Raw genomic sequence first — 22650 nt, forward strand, 5'->3', positions numbered from 1 at the left:
CGAAGACTTTGACTTTCCATTTTAGATTTTTAGGGTCCTTTTAGGATTATTCTGTCCCCCGTTTCTCCCTTCTGTACACTCACAGCCGAGGAGGCCAGCATCTGAGCTGAAAGAACCCGTGGCGGGCGAGGAGCGGAGGGTGTCATGTTGGCGACAGGCTCCTGCTGGCAGCCGGCGAGCCCGATGGGTTTAACTGGGGTGCCGGGGTCAGCGCCCTCGAAGTTGGGGGCCTTGGGCGGAACCGCACCAGAGCCGCGGAGACCGCTCAACCAGAGCGCCCTGCAGTCCCGCTTCCTCCACGGGGAAAGAATCGCCTAATCTGTCGCGGAGATCTTGATGTTCCCAGTGCAGTCTCAGCGACCTAGCGCGTCGCGGGGCCGACGCGGGCGGAGGGGAGCCGGCGAAAGGAAAAGCCCTGGCCTGGGGCGGAGGAGGAATGAGGGGCCGGGAGCCGGGGGGATTTCCTCCCGCGCTTCCCCCTCCAACGGGAGCGGAAAATGTGATTTGCTGTGCATTCCAGGCGCGGTTCCCTGGGGTGACCTCTCCCAGCCGGCCTGGGCGGGGGGAGCAGACAAAGAGGCGAGGCAGGAGGAGAGGGGACCCCGCGGGGAGGCAGGAGGGGTGCAGGGGGCGGGGGCAGTACCGGGAAAGGGGGCGGATAGCGGGTCCTGCGGCGGCGGCGGCGCCTGGCCAATGAAGAGGCGCGGCCCCGGGCGCCGCGCTCCGCCGCCGGCATTTAAACGGGAGACGGCGCGATGCCCTGCACTCGGTGCGCCCTTCGCGGACCGGGCGACCCAGTGTGTGGAGAGAGTGGTACTCTCTGTCCCGCTGAACCCGCGCCGAGCCCAGGCGGCTCGGGCCGCGGCCGCGCACACCGCCACGCGTCGAGAGCGCAGGCCCCGAAGGCTCGCCGCACTGACAGGTGAGCGCGGAAGCGCGGGTGTGTGTGTGTAGGTGGTTGTGTGTGTGTGTGTGTGTGCGCGCGCGCGTGTGTGTGTGTAGGGTTCGGCTAACCACTCTTGCATCTCGCCTGGTTCAGACGTGCGGCAGCCCTCAGTGCTCACAGGTCAAGCGCCCACTTTCCCCAGGGTGAACCCTGAAGACCCATGGCGGGGTCCTTCGTGCCAAGGTCTTGGCTGCCGTGACCTCACCTTGCGCTGTCTGGAGGGAAAGACTGGGAAAGAGGATGTCAAGAGCCAGAGCCCCACATCCCATTTCCACCTCCCAGAGTTCCGCTAATGCGCTCCTGGTGCGCGTAGCAGCCTCTCTGGCCAGCGGCGCCCGCTGGATGAGGGCGCGGAGTCTGGGAGTCGAGAGCTCAGGAGCAGAGGGACGGTGAGCTAGAGCAGCGGGGTCCTTCGGCTCCGCCGCAGACGCTGGGGCAAGTTGCATTGAGGCGTTCCTCTGTGTTTGAGGCGGGTCTCTAGGTCTGGAGATTTCGAGGGACGCCAGACAGAGGGCTGTGAGTGAGTCTGCCTCGGGGTGAAGGATTCCGAGAATCAGCGATGCATCCTTTTGCCCATCTGCAAAGTGAAATGGAGACTCGTGAAACTCGGGAGCCGCTGAGTTCGGCCGTGGCGGAAACCCGAGGGTCAGTCAGGTAACCGGACAGATGAAGTGCGGGCGCGCGGTTCCTGGACCCCGAGTCCAGCGAGCCCGCGGTGCTCACACTTAAAATACCGAGTATGCTGGCTGCACACTCATGGGCGTTGGGTGCCCTTTTCTTGGATTCTCCCTACCCCATGGGCGTCTTGACTGAACGGCGGACGCTCAGGAGACGCGCAGTGACAACCAGTCGTCTCCCACTTCCTCGAGTACTCAATTTGAGTCGGAGATGCCCTCGCCTCGCCTCGCTGCGCCTTCCTAGCGACTGACAACGCGGGACTGACGGCAGGAGGCTAGTCCCCGGCTTGAACGTCCAGGTCTTCCCTCGTCCTCTCCGGCCACTTTCCTGACCCTTCTGCAGCTCAGGAGCAAGGCCGGGGGTAGGGGGGAGGGTGGGCGCTGTGGGTTGTCGAGACTGTCATTTTTCTGGCTGTAGTTATCTATAGATTTCAGGCTTGGGAAGAACAGACATGTCACCACTCCGGCTTGCATTGTCTTCAGATCCCACCTCCGCCTTAGGGGCCCTTCAGCCTGGCATTTCCCCGCACCAGGTTCTGGCGACAGTCTTCCAGGCGAGGCGCGAGGCAGACAGGAGCCTCTCCAGTGAAGCCAGTCCAGCGCGCCTAGAGCGTGCCTGAAGGAGCTCCCGGGCCAAATCTGGCTGCTGCCTTCTTTTCCCATGCCGACTCTTAATCCTGGATCCTTTAGACAGAAATATAGCCTTGAAGTTAGGGGTTAAAAATCTCTTCTTAAATGGTAGAAAGGCAGAGAGGCGACCATGGGTAGGTAACTGGATCTCCCACTGGAAAGAGCAGATCCGAGAGAGGTGCCCTCGTCTGTTTATGTTCCCCTTCGAGATGGTGCCCGGACACGAGTTGACTAAAACAATCTATTGTGTTAAGTGGGTCACCAGGGATTTAAGCTGTCGCAGGGACCCCAGAGTAGTGGCTTCCTTCTGGCTGTACACACAAGTTAAATAAATAGCGGAGAAGAGGTTAAGATAACCCGATTCCAAGGCCAGGAGTCTTCTTTCACCCCAGGGCTTTCCAGCCCTCCCCTTTCCTTCTTTCTTTTTTCTTTTTTTCCTTTTTTTTTTTTGGCGGGGGTGGGGGGAGGAAGGGAGCTCATGGGGAACTTGAAAGGACAGACTTTTCAGAGCAAGGAGGGAAAGATCTTTTAAAAAAAACCTGCATTCTCACCTCCTCCTATGCACACTCCAGTCGACAAGAGTAGGTGGTTTGATTACCATCACTGGATAAATTTGCACGCTTCAAATTGTTAGTATTAACTAGTTATTTAAGGGTTCTTTAGAACTTAGTTGCTGTGTGTGTGTGTGTGTGTGTGTTTAACCCCCAGGTCATTGTAGGAATTAAAGTGTTTTGTAAACTTTGTAACTTCACAGGTTTCCTATTTTCTTAAAGGTTCATTTTGAGTGAAATGTTTTGGTAACCCATACGCTTTCTATAGAACATCCAAGCTGGCTAGCATAATCTTTATATAAATGGCAACTTAGAGGAAAAAAGAACCCTGTTACATCTTGCATCTCTGAATGAGAGCAGCCTGCCTGGTCTTCTAAACTGAAGCCCTTTATCTTAAGATTTAAGTGTTAAAAGTGATGTTATGCCAAGAAATATTATTCCACAAACCTCTCTCCCAAGAAAAGCTTGTCAGCAGCAAAGCTGTGGAGCAGCAAAGCTGAGAGTAGAGGACAACCCCGGAAAACTTAAACCTTTCATGTAAAGGGAGTGGGGGAGGAAGGGGAGGTGACTGTAGCTTCCAGCTGAAAGGAACAGATCAGGTCAGCGTTATCAGCCTATGTCTTACATCTGCAAGGAATTGTCTTTAGTTTTACATATGCTCTTAGAAATGCAAAGTACAACAGTTATTCCTGGGATGAGAAAGTTTTCTTTGACTGTGAACAAAATTGAGAATTGAGTTAATATTATTCTTCAAACTTCACTGCATTAGAAACAAGTCCATGTGTCCCTTATTAAATACCATCCTGAGTATCCATAGAATAGTGGGTAAGGACATGTGTTTGGGGACTTCGCAGAATGGGCCCCTAACCTTGGCTTTCCCACAGAGGAGCTGTGTGACCTTGGACAAATTCCTAACCCTTTAGAGTCTGGATCCCTTGACTTGTAAAAGGAAGATATTATCTACCCTGTATTTTGTTGCAAAAAATGATTCTAAAATTTGATCAGAATTGAGCATAATGCCTATTGAGCATAGGGTTTGAAAATACAGATAGCTCTGATTATTACTGGTGGTATTGGGAGAGGCAGTAGCGTTATGTGGCATCAGGGCATACCACAAGGTTGTTCTGAAATTAAATCCCAAATTCTACTCACACAGGGATTAACACACATCTTTCACTACAATACAGAACCTTTGACTTGGCTGTCTCTCAAGAGTGCTGCTGTCCAGTGAACATTTAACATTTACTACTTTCTTACTTGTTTCTTGTTGACCACAAGAATTGTATGCAGTTATTAACTTCACCAAAAAATCTTCCAATGAGCTTGGAGAGCCCCTCAGATCCTTAACTACCAGGTGGTCTCCTGCCTGCCTTATATGATGTTGGGCCTCAGCCTGATTTAGCCTGAATGGTCTTCAGAATAGGGAGGTGGCGGTGACAGTACCTGTGATATATACAGGATGAAACTTTATCCTCTGCTAGTTTGTCAACCATTAACTCTTATCTTGATGCAAATTGTCTGAAAAAAAAAAAAAATCAACCCAGTATATTTTTAAGAAATTCTCTGCTCCATCTAAAAGTTGACTATCTTTAAAAAAAAAAAATAGAGATCAAATTAAAAACAATCTTTGCCCTTCTCAAAGATTTAGCCCTGAGAAAAAGGAATAGATGAGTCTACTACCTGGCCCACACTTAGAGCATTTGCTATCACTTCCATTATGTTTTCATGCGAAGGAAGCATTTGATGTCCTGCCTGTTAAATATCTTTTAAACTTAATTCATTAGGAGGAAGTGATCAGATATTCAGCCCCAGGCATGTTGTCTCCTCACTGTTAATCCCACTCGATACTCCCTTTAACTGATTCTAAGCAGGTTGCTTAGCTAAAATGAAAAAATACGGCAAGAAGAGTGCCAAAAGGAGGTGGCCTAAACTTTCCAAACACATCAAGAATATTGAAAACAGGATACACATAGCACTTTTATTTCTGATTCTCCAGAATTAGATGATTGGTTCTTATGGCCTTGCAAAAATTGGAATCAATCACCATGACCTGCACAGGACAGAGGTGGCCAGTGTGACTTTGTGAAGATCACTAGGGGAACCTGAAAGAAATCGCCAGGTAGAGAAGACATGCTCTGGGAGTATTTATGTCCCTTGGGACATGTGGATTAGAGGGGAAGACAGTGGTAAAGGAAAAAATGGTAGGGGTAGGTGGGGCTTGCTGGTGGGAAACTGGGGCAGAGAAAGCTCACTATGAAAGTATGAGAAGCAGAAATGCATTAAGGGGAAATTGAGGCAGCATTTGAAATAAGAATATTGTCTGTAAAGGAGGATAAAGGGAGGTCCTCGTGGGCATATGATGGCCTCTGGGTCCATGAGATGCAGCCTTCATTTGATAATATGAGTGGATCATTTCATGAATGCAAATTTTCAGAAATCTTTTTCAGCTCATGGTTGGACATGGGTGATAATTCACAAGAATCTAAATCTGGATTAGCATTCAGATTGGTTTTTGATAGTAGGGCACTCTGCTAGATGTCTACATGAAAAAGAAGTATCCTCAAGGAATTTGCATTTTCTTGGTTTCCTGCATGCCCATGATATTTACGAAGTACAAATTATTTGGGGGCAATACAGATGGGATTTTAAGAACAAAAATTGTCCGATTTCCTTCACTGAATGACCCACACCATTTTGGTATGGGGAGAGGTTGGGTGGTTGACCACAATGACTTGCCAGAGCCCTGGTTCTAGAACTAATTAGTATTCTCATCCCTCATTCTTCCTCTTGTGGAATATGCAGGGTCCTGCGGAGAGAGCACAGCTGTTCTCCAAGAAGCTGAGTCTCTATTGAGATTCCTAAGGTTGGTTGTTTTCTTCCCTCCAAATAACTAGTTATAAAATTTAAGAATTCAAGGAATTCCCTGGTGGCTCAGAGGGTTAAGGATCCAGCATTGTCACTGCTGTGGCTTGGGTCACTGCTGTGTTGCTGGTTTGATCCCTGACCCAGGAACTTCTGCATGCCATGGGTGTGGCCCCCCCCCCAAAAAAAGATTTAAGAGCTCAAAAGCTGAAGATCTTTAAAGAATAGCCTTTTAGAAAGTAAAAAGGCATTTCTTTTTCACACCTAATAAATCTTATTTTGAGAAAATTTTCTTCTCTTAAAAACAAACAAACAGCCTGTTACTCTTGACCCCTTTTTCTTCTGGGGTTTGCACACTCCCCTAGAAACAGTTAGCTGGTCCACATTAAAAGGGAAAACCACAGTTGACTAATTTTGAATTTACTGCTTTAGTGTTGGTTTCTGCCATAATGAATACAATGGCTTCAATTAGAAAATAAACCCCGCAGTGTCCTCCATGGGACCAGATAAAAAGTAGTGGGTATTTGGAGTTTTCCTAGAAACAGGACAAGAAGGATTAAGAAGCTCCCTGGGCTAGAAGGGGTTTCCTATACTGAGGGTCAGAAATGCAAAGAATTGCAAGTCATTGCTGCAGATCATCAGCACACAAGAAGGTATTTTAAATGCAGAGAACAGAAACTCTGTTGGTCCATGTGGTCCATGGTAATCATTCATTGAACAAAAGAGCATCTCCTCTTCCTGGTACTGAGGATGAATTGATAAATAAGCCCTCGTGACTCTCAGTCTAGGTGTTTACTTAATGTCAGATGGGAAAATGCCAGATAGGGAAAGTTGCGTATAAAGAGGGTCCCACGTGGTGTCAAGAAGAAAAATTGCAAGTTTTTGGACAGATTTGTGGGAAGGTCTGGCCCCATGATATGAAGCTGTCCATGCAGGCAATATACACACTTTCTGGTCAAGTCTCAGATTGGCCTCTGTGATGTTGGCTCTGAAAGTTTTGCTCTGGGAGGGTCAGTTTGTACTGAGGCCATTTTTAGGAGGGATGGGAGAGGATGACGGGTGGAAGCCTAGGGCTGTCCTAAGTGTTCCTCTTGGAAATGGGCAGAGGCTGAATTTTAGTTTAGATCCTGGCCCTGAACTGAATAAAGAACAGAAACTTATGAAAGCTTCTCATATTCACGATATATTTGTCCTGGAGACTGAACTGTCATGGCTCAAGTTATCCTGGTCTCTGGAGAAAATCAGCAGTGTTTTATAACTGGACTTTCCTCATGAGTGATTTTTTTTTTTTAAAGAGAAAACAAGGAAATTAATTTTTTGTTGTTGTTGAGGCAGAAAGGGCTCTGTTTAAAGAACAAAGATGTTGTAACATAAACTGACAAAAGCCAGGAAGTCCACAGTCAGAGCAGGAGAGAAATGTCACATTATCAGCTCCAAACTGGAACTTGCCCCAGAATATTAGGTTAAGGTTTAAAAGGGGATGCCATATAAGGAGAGTTTGAATTTAATATTTAATTATCTTAATTTGACGTTATCCCTAGGGCTGCATGCTCGTCACTTACAGGGGCTGCCCCTTTAAAACTTCCCCCTGCCTTTTTCTTTGAAAGATAATTATTCCAGAGGATAATCCCAATTCATCCAGTTCCTTGGGGGGTGGGGGGGAAGGCATGGCAAATTGCACTTGGTGGATATGACGTGCCACAATGGCGGAAGAAGAGGGAAGGGTGTTTCACAGTTGTGACCTTGGGTTCAGAACCATGGTTGGGGTGGGAGGCAGGAGGAGCCTCAGGCTTCAGGTTCCATGTGTGTGATGGCCTGAGCAGGAAGGCTGTGAATTTGAAACCACACTCACTGAAAAGACAACTTTTCACATGTTTCACAACTCCCTCCGTGGCTGCCAGTGCTGCCACCCTTGATGCTCAAAGCATGTTAGAAAGGCAGGCATGGTGAATTTGAACCCACATGTTAACAATATCCCAAGGATTGTCTGCACAGGCAGGTATGAGAAGCACTGTCTCAGGAGAATCTTAGCTCTCTGATGCTTCTCCCTCACATCCTTCTTTTGAAAAAATATGCTTCTGCTTCTCTTCCTCCTCTATCTGCCCCACCTTCCCTGAACACTTCACCTTAGAACAGTCCTCCTTTCTCTGATTTACAGTTCCCACTCTATGTATTATTTTCTCTCTCCATTCTTGCTTTCTTGGTTTTTTGGATCAATTTTCCCTTTGTCCCCCCCCACCTTTAATTTTTTTGGTCATTGTTCATATGTCATTGTTCCTACTGACCCACATCTAACTCCAGACCTATCCATAATAATTCACTATCAATAACTTATTAAGCATGTTTGTGGCACTTACTAATGTAAATATTTGCACATACCTGTTCTCTTGTGCCCATTTTCTACCCTCTAAATTTTATACATACATACATATATAGTGAAAGACATTTCATTGTTTAAAAGTAGAAAAACGTGTTTCTTGGTGTAAAGGAAGTGATATAATGAATATCTGTGTACAGTTTAAAAATGGGAATGAAAGATCCAGGAATCTTATCTTTCTGATAAACTAATTTGTTCTGTCTGCAGTACTGTCATATATTCAGTTAGTTCTCAAATTGCTTTCATTTTTACATCAAATTTGAACCTATCTGGGGAGGTGAGGTATTTGCATCTTTGCTTAAGTAAAGTCACTTATTGAGAAGTAAAGTGACTTTCTCAAGGTTGGATAACAAACTGTTGCCCTAGGACTTTGATCAGAAGCTCAGTCTTGACTTTTTGCCTTGTGCTACTCCTGTGAAGGATTCTCCTCCCTCTCTCTGGTCTCTGTGTATCTCCTTTCAAAGCCTGATAACAGTGAGCATCTTCTAAGCATCCAACCAACCCAATTCAGGAAGAGCCCAGGCTAGTCAGGGAGAAAAGACTGGGACCCCTTCCTGGCCGATGAGCCCTCTGGACAGCAAGTCTAGTTCACCTTGCCACAAAACAAGATGGAAAATAAGTTTCCCCCCAAGAGATTCAAAGGCATCCTAGCACTGACATAGTAGCGACTGACTAAATATTGTCAGGTACAAGAATGAATAACTATATGTAAAATAGATAAATAGCAAGGGCTGTATGGCACAGGAAACTATATTCAGTATCTTGCAATAACCTATAAGGGAAAATAATATGAAAAAGAATATATATATATATATATATGTTATAATATATATTTTAAAAACTGAATCACTTTGGTGTATACCTGAAACCAACACAACACTGTAAATCAACTATACTTTGATTAAAAAAAAGAAGGCTGAATACAGTTAAGTGACCATAATACAAAGTTAAACTTAGGTTGTGCCAGAAGCCAGGAGGAAATTCCCCTGGGAATATAAGTGGCCAAGACATAGGCCTGGTTGGGTTCACATCTTGTCTTATTCACTGTAAACCCGGCAAGCTACTCCCTGGCCTGATGGTCCAGAGGGTGAAAAGAAAAACAGTCCCGAATTGGTGATGCTATTGTGAAAGTAAATGAAATCAATTACAGCAAATGTTTAGCAAGCACCTGATAAAACAGTAGCTGTTTCATTAACGTTTTCCTTAACTCACGTTTCCATTTTTCACGTCGCCCCTCTCTGTGTCTCCTCCCTTTAGCATGAGCCGCACGGCCTACACTGTGGGAGCTCTGCTTCTCCTCTTGGGGACCCTGCTGCCAGCTGCTGAAGGGAAAAAGAAGGGGTCCCAAGGGGCCATCCCCCCGCCAGACAAGGCCCAGCACAACGACTCTGAGCAGACTCAATCTCCCCAGCAGCCCGGCTCCAGGAACCGGGGGCGGGGCCAGGGGCGGGGCACCGCCATGCCCGGGGAGGAGGTCCTGGAGTCCAGCCAGGAGGCCCTGCACGTGACGGAGCGCAAATACCTGAAGCGAGACTGGTGCAAAACCCAGCCGCTGAAGCAGACGATCCACGAGGAGGGCTGCAACAGTCGCACCATCATCAACCGCTTCTGCTACGGCCAGTGCAACTCATTCTACATCCCCAGGCACATCCGGAAGGAGGAAGGCTCTTTTCAGTCCTGCTCCTTCTGCAAGCCCAAGAAATTCACCACCATGATGGTCACGCTCAACTGCCCCGAACTCCAGCCACCCACCAAGAAGAAGAGAGTCACGCGCGTCAAGCAGTGTCGTTGCATATCCATCGATTTGGATTAAGCCCAACACACTCAGCCTGTACTCGGGACGCAGCCCCGGGCGGGCAGAGCCATACCTAAAGCAACCCAATTCTTACTTGGCTTAAACCCAGAGGCGAGAAGAACCACCAGCTGCCTCTTGCCGGGAGCCTGCTAGTGCGTAGTTTGTGTGCGTGAGTGTGTGTGGGTGCCTGTGGGTGCTTGCAGACACCAGAGGAAACACAGTCTCTGCTAGAGGCCACTTCCTAGTATGTAAACGTATCTGCTTCCATGCAGGGTGGCACAGAAAGGCACATTCGGGGGGGCAGGTCTGTGGTCTGGTTCTGCCTTGGTCTCCTCCCCTCCTGGGGGCCAGAACCCCCAAACGTGGCCAACCCCAAACGTGGTGGGACCCATGCTTTAGCAGATCTTTTCCTGGTATTTAAAAAACCCAAGGGAACAGAGGAGAAATGAAATTGCCCCCCCGCCCCAGGCGCCCACCAAATCACTAACTTTGGCAGTCACTGTGACTGTTGAAATTAGCTGTAACCCATTAGCAAAATTAAAACAAGCATTGACCCCCTCCTATTTTCAGAACCAAGTAAGTGAAGGAAAGCAAAACAACCCCTCCTGCTTTGTCCCTTAGGTGGACAGAAGATGTAGTTCAGAAACACCACCACAGCAATAGGAAAAAGATAAAACCCTCATAAGCATAAGGTCCTATTATCTCTCCTTTTGCCTTGGTTATAAAACCTTTTTCCTGGTTCATTATTTCTGTGTAATGCTTCTTGAGAGCCACAACCCTGTATTATATTCTGCCTCTGCTGAATGCACCTGCCAGTGAAGGACCAGGCTACAATAAGAGAGTTTAGGGCAAACTTCTGTTTAGCTTGAAGTAACACTGGGGTCTTTTTGTTTTAGCCTTTGATAGCTGGAGAGCCAAGGGGTGGAGGAAAGGAGAGGAGGGAGATTGTCTCTGGCTAAGGGGTGGTTAAAAGGCAAGGAGGAAATGCAAGGGTATGACCTGCCCTTCTTCCTTTGCCTTCTGAGGGTCTAATGGGAAGCCCTTAGTTAAGAAATCAGAGCCTTAGCTGTCCTTCTGCTGGTAGGATTTATGTAACATTGTAGCCATTTAGAACCTATTGGCTGAGGTTGTTCTCTGATTAAACTTGGGCTGCTCTCACTGCCTATTTAGGATTTATCTACTGGCCAGAGCTCAGGATTGGGCGGACCTTCCTGCCATTTTGGATTTGGCTAGCCTGCTCTTTTCAAGCCTGAAGTTTCATAAGTAAACCCCAACCCCCACCCCGATGCTCTTTTTGCCTTTGCATCTTCTCAGCCTCACCAGCCAAATCATGTGTAACATGGGAAACAAACTCTGTAGGCTTGCATTTCAGTTGCCCATCAAGGCTCCAGCATTCAAAGAACTATTGCAACTAAAGAGGCTGCTTTTATTTTATTTTTGTTTTGGTCCAGTGCTCTCCCAACTAACAACTAAATAGGAACCATGCTTGGAGGCAGAAGTCATCTTCAACACTCAAAATATTGGGTCTAATTTTAAAACTTTTAAACTCACTACTGATGATTCTATACCAGGCGAATTTGTGCAAACACAAGAGTCTGTGCTTTTCATATACACTGTACCCCCTTGCCCTAAATCCTTCGATCATCTGCATCCTCCAACAATAAAGCACAGAATGGATTTAATTAAGCATGCAAATCCTACGCCAGAATTTTGAGGGTGGGGGAGAGGAAAAGAAAGGGGAAGGAGCTGAAAATATAAAACCACACTAGAGAGGAAAAATGACATTCAGAAACCAACAGACAGTAAATCTCTGTTGTTGTTCTAACTCTGCCACAAGCATGCAGTTTTGTTAAAAAGAGATGACTTAAGTTGGCAACAGGAATCTTCTTTTAGTAGCTTGTACCACAGTCTTGCATGTAAGTCAGATTTGGCTTAAGTAAAGAGACTTTCCTCAAAATGAACTTCACTGGGATAATCAGCAGCATAACTGCCCTAAAAGCACAGCACTAGCCAAAGAAGGAAATGTCTGCTTTTCTTATTGTGCCTATATTAAGACCAGCACAAGTACCGTGTGTTTTCCAACATTTATTGAACATGCCATATCTGTTACATATTGTATTGGAGTCACCGATGATGTAATGATATGTTTTTCTCATTACTATAGTAGAAATCTTTTAATGGCAAGATATTTGTGATCTAGATCTTTCCTATTAAAATAATGCCAAACACCAAATATGAATTTTATCATGTACACTTTGTGCTTGGCATTAAAAGAGAAAAACACACATCCTGAAAGTCTTTTAAGTTTTTTTTTGTTGTTGTTGTTGTAATTGTAGTTCTTCAAAGTTAAAGATATAAGCAAAAAAGTCTGGAGGAAAGGATAATTTCCACTGTGTGGAATGTGAATAGTTAAACAAAAAGTTATGGTTATTTAATGTAATTATTAACTCAGATCCTTTGGTCACTGTGATTTTAAGCATTTTTTTTTTTCTCCTTTATATGACTTCCTCTGAGTTGAGCAAAGAAGAGGCTGGCATATTGTATGTTGTTGGAGGCTTTTATCAGGTCAGAGGGAAACAATAAAATCTTGATACATCTGAATAGAGTCAAGATCTGAGCTTTAATTTTTTTAATTGAATGTTCCTTAAAGATTAACATTTCTGAGGCAATTTAACGAAGATTTTAAGTGTTATTTTGGAAGAATTAAGATGTGTGTGTACAAACAAATAGCAGATAATAATGAGTAGTTCACCAGTCCTTTTAAGGAGAAAATCTAAAATAAAAATTGTTATGTACAGAACATTTATAAATGACCAGCTAATACTTAAGAGTGAAAGTAGTTCTACTGATTTGTCATTCTCAAAATATTTAATATCGATTGCATTATGTATTATGTTTACTTTAATCATGTAAGGACAACAGAGAATTCTAAAGACTATGATTGGGGTCCTTTGCTGTGTGAGAGAATGAGAGGGGATTTGGTAGTCTTATAAAAGCTAATTTGGTTTAAGCAAAGTTTTATAAATCTGTAACTAGAATTTAATTTCACCCCAATAGTGTTCTATATAACCTTTCCCAAAGAGCAATCAATAAATTGAACCTCTTTTCTCTGTGTGTGCGTGTGTGTGTGTGTGTGTGTGTGTGTTTAACTGGTATTGCTCACAGGGTAGGGCTGGGGCAGGGATTCACTTGTCATGGGAGGGGAGGTAGAAAAGAGATCATGAGATCTCTTGTGATCTTAAAGGGAATTTATTTCCTCCACCCAGAACTTCCATATCCCACTTCACTTCAGGAGGATACCTCAGGCCATGGCAGTGGGAGGCAGGGGAAAGCTGGTAGCAACCTCTTCCCAAGAGCTAGAAAGAAGAGTTAGTAGGCTCATGAGAAGCCTTCAGATAGTGGAAGAATTGTCGCACTGAAATGATAATGGCTTTATTTTGAAGAGTTCAAGGGAAAAGGGGGAGAAAGATTTGGAACTTAGCAGGAGAAAGCTTGCTAATGATGAGAGTGGTTCAGCAAGGCAATGAACTACCTTTGAGAGGATAAACTCCCTGTCCTTAGAAATATAAGAGCATATGCTAGATATCATTTGTTAGGAATTTGAGGCATTGTGAGTTATTGCCCTTGTTGTACAATTGAATAGGTGGATTTCTGAGATCCCTTCCTACTCAAATGTACAATGAAGGATTTCTACTAGGTATTGGTGCTCTGACAGTGATAATGAAAATGCCAGCAACTATGTATGGAGTATTCATGCTAGATGCTGTCAAAGATTTTATTTTAATTGTTTTCCATTTGATCTTCATAGGCTCCCAACAATGTGCATACCATTATCATCACTGCTAGGAGGCAGTGAACTCCTAAGTCTTACTGCAGCACCTGTGCCCTTAAACACCTTGGAAAATTGTGAGATTTTCAACTCATCAGTTTGTGCTTTTTTGAGGACAGAACACAGAACCCAACAAATCGATCCAACTCTTGATTATTTGTATCTAATGATTAAGGCCACCTTGAGTTTGCACATGGCATCATCAGGAGCCTAGCTCTGAGGCATTCAAAGCCTATTAGCCCCTTCTCTTTTTGTCATGGCCTTCTTGGACTTGGAGGGCAAAGAAGGAAACAAATACCAAGGAGACAGTGTCCTCAGAAAAGTGACATTCACACATGGGAGGTAAAATCCGGACAGGATTTGAAGGGGTAGTGGGACTGGAAACAGGCATTCCAGGTTTCCAAAAAAAGAGTATGTGACAGAACATCAGCAAAAATGTTGGGATAAGGAGTTTTGAAAATTCTTTCCTCCATAAAAGCAATGAGAAACCTGCAAAAATACAAGCAAATTTTTAGAACTCTGGAAATTAACCTAAGGCTTTCAGAAGTCAGGAGCATTTATTGAAGAAAAAGACTAAATCTCTATGAGAACAGTGAACATTGTGATATTGTAACTTGCCCCCTATTCTTATCTCCCTCTCCAGTTCCAAAGAAGCCTTGAAAACCAACAGCCTGCAATTATGGTGAACACCAGCAGTCTAGCAGCCACTGGAGGAGGTAGAATGGGACTGGAGTTCTTTCAAAGCCAAATACCCAGAGAATTCTAATTATTTGACTGGTCTTTCAGGCCCTGGAGCCCCACTTGCAAATCTATCTTTACTTGACCTAATTGGAAGCTGTCCAGTGTGAAAAGCTCTGTTGAAAACAATTAGAGGCAATTGGTTATTTTTGTGGCTGCCCCAAGTGGATACCAGTTGGGGCAAGCAATAGGCTAAACAAAAAGCTTAAAAGGAGACTGCAGAATGAGATTTTGGGGACTTTGAAAAGCTCTAACATATTCCTGGGAATCTAGAAAGCCAAATCACATATAGGACTGTGTGCATGCCCAGGGCTGTGAACATGTTTAGGAAGAATATGAGAAAGCCCTAAGCTCTTACCTCAGGCTAATTTTGAGGCTCTCCATGGGCAGAAAGCAAAGGCTAAGGCAGAATTGTCAACTCTCTGGTGGAGTGTTGCAGGTGTGCCCCAACATTCACATAGAGCCCCTCAGCAAAAACTGGAAGACTTATCTGTTCCGAGTGTTTAAGAAAATTGCTGTTCAACTATTAGATGACCACTAAGCTAACCAAGCAGAGACTTCAGTGGCTATATACAAGAAAAAATATAGACTTTACATTACTAGTTCAGAAAACTTGCTAAACAAAGAAACAATAGCAAAAAAACAGCAGCAACAACAAATCCTGGGGAAGGGGAGAGACATTTATTTTCAAGAGTTACCACATCATATTACCTAAAACACCTACTTTTCAACCAAAAAATATGAGAAATGCAAAACAAAAACAACTCAAGAAAGTATCACCCATACACAGGGAAAAAACAAAGAAACTGTCCTCTAGGAAGCCCAGACATTAGACTTATTAGACAAAAACTTCAAATCAGCTCTTTAAATATGTTAAAAAACAAAGAAAATCAATTTCTAAGTAACTTAAGGAAAATAAGAGAATGGATTCTCACCAAATTCTATCAATAAAGAGGTAGAAATTATAAAAGAAGAACCAAATAGAAAATTTGAAGTTAAAAGTATAGTAAGTGAAATAAAAATTGTATGAGGGGGTCTGAACATCAGATTTAAATAGGCAGAAGAAAATTGAGAAATCTTTACTTAGACTGATGAATGAGCCAGAGACAGAGAAGAGGGAGAGAAGACCTTGTTAAAATCAGGAATAAAAGAGGAGTTCCTGTCGTGGTTAACGAATCCAACTAGGAACCATGAGGTTGCAGGTTCAGTCCCTGCCCTTGCTCAGTGGGTTAACGATCCGGCGTTGCCTTGAGCTGTGGTGTAGGTTGCAGACGCGGCTCGGATCCAGCGTTGCTGTGGCTCTGGCATAGGCTGGCGGCTACAGCTCCAATTCGACCCATAGCCTGGGAACCTCCTACAGCTCCAATTCGACCCCTAGCCTGGGAACCTCCATATGCCGCGTGAGCGGCCCAAGAAATAGCAAAAAGACACACACACACACACACACACACACACACACACACACACACACACACACACACACACAGAATCAGGAATAAAAGAGGGAACAGTACTGCAAAACTTACAAAAATAAAAAAGGAAATTAAGGGAATACCATAAACATTGTATGCCAACAAATTAAATGAAATGGACAAATTCATAATGTAGGAAAGTCTGGTTCCACTTTTTTGATGTTTGACTGCTAATGTCTTTTAGGCCTCAATCCTTCTTCCCCTTCTGCCCCAGAGCTGGGCACGCTAAGAAAGTCAAGGTTTTTTCATTAGGCACTGATTAGATGATTAAACAATACAAAAGCCCATCTCCTCCAGGTGGGAACCCTCATCCCAGCCTCTTTCTTTAACTATTATAAAAATTCCAAGTCAGTTTCCTTTCCCTGCTCTTTCAAGCCATTTTCCGAACAGGTTGGAAGACCTGTCCTCCTCTCCACAAAAAGCCTCCTCAAGTGAGTAATAACTCTTTTTATACACTCTTGGGGGGTGTGTGGTGTCACTGGTCTGAATCAAACTTTGAGTAAGGGTCTACTCTGTTCAGGTATGTGTCCATAACACCTAGACACACACAAACTCTTGCAACTGACTCAAGAAGAAACATATATTTGAGTAGAACTATCACAAACAGATTGAATTTGCAATAAAAAAAAACTTTGCCTAAAGAAAAGCCCAAGACCATATGGCTTCACTGGTGAATTTTACCAAATATTTAAAGAAATATTGCCAATTCTTTATAACCTCTGCTTAAAAAATAGAACAGGAAACATGTTCTACCTCATCCTATGAGACCAATATTACTATGATGATCAAAACCAAACAAAACATCATAAAAGAAAACTATAGACAAATACCTCTTATAAATATAGATGCAAAAATCCTCAGCAGAATACTAAGTAACTGAATCCAGCAGCATATAAAAAGGATTATACACTATAATCAAATGAGATTTGCTCAGGAATGTTAGGTTGATTTAATCATCAATGTAATTGCTACATATTGATAGAATAAAGGAAAAAACACAACCATACAGAAAAAAACACTTGACAAAATCCATCACCCTTTCACGATAAAATCTTTCAACATACTAGGACTGTAAATGAATTTCCACCACCCAAAAAAGGCATCCATGGAAAACCCACAACTGACATTACTTAAAGGTTAAACAAAGACTAAAATCTTTCCTCATTTAGATATCTTTACCACCTCTTTTCAGTATTGTAATGAAGGTTCTAGCCAGGGTAATTAGGCAAGTAAGGGGGAAAAATCATCCAGATTGGAAAGGGACAAGTAAAATTATTTTTACTTTCAGATGACATGATTTTGTATGTAGAAATTCTAAGGAAGCCACAAAAAGAGTATTAGCACTGTCTTAGTCCATTCACGCTCCTCTAACAAAAGTACACAGACTAGGTTGCTTATAAATATCAAACATTTATTTCTTTGCATTTGGGAGGCTGAAAGTCCAAGATCAGGGTGCTACTATGGTCAGGTGAGGGCTTACTTTCAGGTCCCACACTTCTATGTATTTATATGGTGAAAGTGTCCAGGGATATTTCTGGAACCTCTTTTATAAGGCACTAATCTGTCTTATGAGGGTTATACTGTCATGAATTAAGCACCTCCAAAAGACCTGACCTACGCATACCATTATCTTTGGGGGTTAGGATTTCAACATACAAATTTTTTTTAATGATATTCATTTTTTTTCCATTATAGTTGCTTTACAGCATTCTGTCAATTTTCTACTATACAGAAAAGTGACCCAGTCACACATGCACACACACATATTCTTTTTCTCACATTATCCTCCATCATGCTCCATCACAAGTGACTAGATATAGTTCCCACTGCTATACAGCAGGATCTCATTGCTTATCCACTCCAAATGCAATAGTTTGCATCTATTAACCCCAAACTCCCAGTCCATCCCACTCTCTCCCCCTCACCCTTGGCAACCACAAGTCTGTTCTCCAAGTCCATGAGTTTCTTTTCTGTGGAAAGGTTCATTTGTGCCATATATTAGATTCCAGATATATTATATCATATGGTATTTGTCTTTCTCTTTCTGACCTTCTTCACTTAGTATGAGAGTCTCTATTTCCATCCATGTTGCTGCAAAAGACATTGTTTTGTTCTTTTTAAAGGTTGAGTAGTATTCCATTGTGTATATATACCACATCTTCTTAATCCATTCATCTGTCAATGGACATTTAGATTGTTTCCATGTCTTGGCTATTGTGAATACTGCTGCCATGAACATGCAGGCACATCAACATACGAATTCTGAGGGGACAAAAACATTCAAACAATAGCCAAAGTTAGTAAATGAGTTTATCAAGGTTGTAGGATCAAGATCAATATACAAAAATTAATTGTATTCTATACAATAGCAATGCAAAATCTGGAAGCAAATTTTCAAAAATAATTCCATTTGCAATAGCATCAAAAATACGTATGAATAAATTTGACAAAGGAAGTACAAGAAAACTATAAAACATTATTTAAAGAATTTAAAGAACACCTAAATAAATGGAAAGACACCCTGTGTTCATGAATTAGAAGAATTAATATTTCTCTACAGATTTTACACAATCTCTATCAGAATCCAACGGGCTTTTTTGCAGAAATTAACAGGCTAATCCTAAAATTTATATGAAAAATGCAAGGGACCCAGAATAGCCAAAACATTCTTTAAAAAGAATGCAGTTAAAAGACTCATACTTCGAAATTTAGAACCAAGGGATGTTATAAGGAGAACACTCTTTCAACTGCCATTAGGTTAAGAAGATAATTTTTCCAGTCTCTCCAGAAGCTCTCCTAATATGCTCCAGCTCAATTTTTACACTTTTTCACACCATAATAATAATCACTCTCCAAACCTTCGTAGTAATTTCTTCTTTGCATATCCTTAGTTTTATTGCCAAATTGTGCATCCCTAGGTTCTACTAGTCTGGTTGCAAACATTTTAAGCAGGAAAAGGTAAAATCCTGGATTACAGGAGTGTTAAAGCCCTTACTACAATCTTGATGGTGATTACCAAGTAGAGGATTACCAGTGTTCATGCCCTCCTTGCACCAATTTTACTGGGCCAAAGGTCAAAATAATTGGTTATATCAAAGTATTTAAAAATATTTTTGTTAACCCTGTTCCTATTGTCATAAAAACAGGACTTAGATTCTGATGCGCACCAAAGGACACTACCATCCTCAATGTTTATGATCAAAACCACTTTCTCTCTCTTATTTATCATTTATACATGTAACACGACTCCCCTGGAAACAAGCTTCACTGCCTTCTAGACAATCCATTCCATAACTGCCAATAGTGATTCCTTGAATGCAGAAGTTTATTCCTATGTGCGATGACAGCAGCCTACAGTTAAATATGGGAATGGCTTCTGAGTAGATACTTTATTTTTTTTTTTAACTTCTTTCATCTTTTTTTTCCTTAATTTTTTTTTGTCTTTTTGCTATTTCTTGGGCTGCTCCTGTGGCATATGGAGGTTCCCAGGCTAGGGGTCGAATCGGAGCTGTAGCCACTGGCCTATGCAAGAGCCACAGCAACGCGGGATCCGAGCAGCATCTGCAACCTACACCACAGCTCTTGGCAATGCCGAATCGTCAACCCACCAAGCAAGGGCAGGGATCGAACCCGCAACCTCATGGTTCCTAGTTGGATTCGTTAACCACTGTGCCACGAAGGGAACTCCGATTTTTTCCTTAATTTTTTATAGACCTACCCTTCCCTCATCTCATGTGGTGTCATCTAGGCATCTAATCACTGTGTCTTTTGTCCCTGCTCCCTCTCTTGGCACAGGGGTGACATAAAACCACAGCAGAAAATTAGAATCCTCATTTCACTTGACCACCATGATTGGCTTTAGAAATGGCCTTGAAACTCAAACTGAATCCATAGAATCTTCCTTAAGATTTGAATATGAAGGCTGGAAGAAAAAAGATCTATTTCCTCCTCTAAGATTACAAGTCACAATAAGCCTATAGAACAAAATCTGTTGACAGTCATTTTTCCAAAGTGTATGGATAAAACTTTCTGAAGAATGAAGCTTCTACACAAAAAAGTAGAGCCAAAAGATGAAGCGAAAATCTTGATGACAGAATTTCCCCCCCTGGATCAAGCTATGATGGAAGGCAGGCCAACCTCTGAGTCATCTCATATTAGTTATACATTTCTCTGTAACAAATTATGCCAAAGCTTAGTAGCTTAAAACAACAAACATTTATTATCTCACACATGTTCGGATAGGGATCTGGGAGCAACTAAACTGGATGGATCTGGCTCCAAATCTTTCATGAGTTTGCAGTCAAGGTATCAGCAGGGACTATGAACATCTAAAGGCTGACTAGGGCTAAAGAACCCACTTGCAATACAGTTCACCCACATGGCTGTTGGCTGAAGGCCTCAGCTCCCCACGATGCAGACCTCCCCTCACCACATGGGAAACTGCTTCCTCCAGGGTAAGTAATCCAGGAGAGAGCAAAGAGGACGCCACATACCTTCCATGACTTAGTTTCCGCAGTCACATACTTTTACTTTATCCTATTAGGCAGAAGCAAATCACTAAGTTTGCCCACATTCAAGAGGAGGGTTCTTAGGTTTCAGCTCTATTTTTTTTAAAATTTTACTTTATGGCTGCACTTGCAGTATATGGAAGTTCCCAGGCCAGGGATTGAATCTCAGCCACAGCTGTGGCAGCACTGGATCCTTTAACCTGCTGTGCTGGGCTGGGATCCAACCTGCACATCCATAGTGACACAAGCTGCTGCAATTGGATTCTTAACCCACTGCACCACAACAGGAACTCCCTAAGTTTTAATTCTTAAAGGGAGACTTATCAAAGGATTTTAAGACCAGCACACTTGCACATGACCAAGTTCCACTTTTTGGCTTAGTTTGTATTGGACTTATGTCACTTAAAACCAAAAGGGTCTTGACCATCATCTATATGTGAGGCACTAAGAAAGTTTTATATATTATAAGCTATTGCTTCTACTCTAGTGAATTGATCTTTCATGATCTAATCAGGCAAAGCAGTATTAATTTCTCTCTCTTGTACCTGTATTGTCAGTAGCACCCAAACTGGTCTAAGGTAGTTGAAACCTGAACATATAGCAGAGGTAATGTGTCTTCTGGAAGGCTCAGAGCATGGCTTGGTAGATAGGAACTAACATTCAGTGCTATGGAGGAACCTGTTACATTGCCTTCCAATAGCTTCTGCAAATCCCAAATTGAGGCATCCTCTTCACAAATCAAAAGTTTTGAATCTGGAGTTCCTGTCGTTCCTCAGTGGAAATGAACCCGACTAGTATCCATGAGGATGTGGATTTGATCCCTGGCCTCTCTCAGTGGGTTAAGGATCCGGCATTGCCTTGAGCTGTGGTGTAGGTTGCAGATGTGGCTCAGATCTGGCACTGCTTTGGCTGTGGTATAGGTCAGTGGCAACAGCTCCGATTCAACCCCTAGCCTGGGAACTTCCATATGCCCCAGGTCCAGCCCTAAAAAGGAAGAAAAAAAATTTTTTTGAATCAATTTTTATTTACAGGAAGAAAAGTCCTAATCAGCACTTCACCTTAAAGCTTTCAATTTAAGGGCCCGGAAAGAGGATATTAATATTGAAGTATAATTTTATATTGAAATGTTAATTCTCTTGAAAGAGAATATTTAAAGTTGAAGATTCTATATACCACATTTTTAAAAATTTATTCCAGAAGAGCAAAGGATGCTTTGAATGGAAGGGATCATAAACCATGGAAAAGAAATTATCCCTTGAACTACATTTGTAAACTAGTTTACTAGAAAATTATTACAAATTTTAAAAATTCTTGTTTTTATTAAATATATCAGTGGGTGTTCTTGGTTATAAATAAAAGATCAACTCTCGGTAGTTTAATCAGAAAAAAAGTATATTAAAACTTATTCGGTAGCTCACAGAATTTCTTGAGGTGGGGAGTAGAGAGGAGGCAAGGATCTTGTTTGGATGCTATATAAGAATATAAAATTCAGAAATGAGCTAGCCATGGACAATATTCAATACACCATGGGTCTGTTGTAGGAAAACCCCACCATTTTGCCCACTATTCACATTTATGTCCCTAGGGAACTACTACAGAAACTGTAACCCAGCTGCCCAAGAACCCAATGACTCCTGTTCCATACTTGATAGAAACTATGAGTGTCTATGAATGGTGGCTGGCTCAGGTTGGTTGCTTCTGCCTACAAGCCTTGTGTTGTAATATGCTCATTGGGAACTAGCACAAATTATTAACTTCATGAGAGTCTAGGAAGTATAACTGTTTAGCTTTCTAGCTCTATAGACAGGCAGTGATCTAAAAGGATATTGGAATAGATGTCAAAGTCATTTGTAAAGACAGGGGTGGGGAAAAAACAACAACAATGGGTTTTAAAGGCTTATAATGAACGACTCTTGTCCCATCTCTTCTACCTGACTTTACTCAGTCTCATTTCTCAAGGTCAACTGTTTCCAATTCTTTTCTCTGTTCTTTTCTGCCATTGCATCCATCTTTTCTGTTTCTCATTTTGTAATTGAAATAGAGTTGATTTACAATGTCGTATTAGTTTCAGGTATACAGCACAGTGATTCAGTTATGCATATATCTGTTTCTTATTTTTAACTTTACATATTGCCTGTCAACAAAGTGTTATGGGAAAGAATCCTTAGCTCATTTCATTTTTCCACTTAGCTCACACTATCTGACTAATACAATTATATCACAAATTTTGCTTACATCCGTAATCACAGTTCACGTTGTTATGAC

At 42.7% G+C, this 22650-nt stretch overlaps 1 protein-coding gene across 3 annotated transcripts; it reads left to right on the top strand.

Moving 5' to 3' along the window:
• Positions 1-743: 743 nt before the first annotated feature.
• On the top strand, positions 744-12952 carry GREM1 (gremlin 1, DAN family BMP antagonist). Of its 3 annotated transcripts, none has more exons than XM_021098305.2 (3): positions 763-922; positions 5607-5667; positions 9301-12952. In XM_021098305.2, exon 3 carries the CDS (start codon positions 9302-9304, stop codon positions 9854-9856), a length of 555 nt encoding a protein of 184 aa, XP_020953964.1. In that variant the 5' UTR covers positions 763-922; positions 5607-5667; position 9301; the 3' UTR covers positions 9857-12952. The 3 variants fall into 3 exon arrangements, with proteins under 3 accessions (XP_020953969.1, XP_020953964.1, XP_084831495.1); XM_084975369.1 differs by lacking the exon at positions 763-922 and adding an exon at positions 1037-1600; XM_021098310.2 differs by lacking the exon at positions 5607-5667 and having other exon boundaries at positions 744-922.
• The last annotated feature ends 9698 nt before the right edge of the window (positions 12953-22650 follow it).

This window comes from Sus scrofa, chromosome 1, assembly GCF_054392235.1.
Source record: "Sus scrofa isolate SSC_HxYL_T2T_F1_AM1 chromosome 1, Sscrofa_HxYL_maternal_Yorkshire_Landrace_v2.0, whole genome shotgun sequence".
Lineage (NCBI taxonomy): Eukaryota > Metazoa > Chordata > Mammalia > Artiodactyla > Suidae > Sus > Sus scrofa.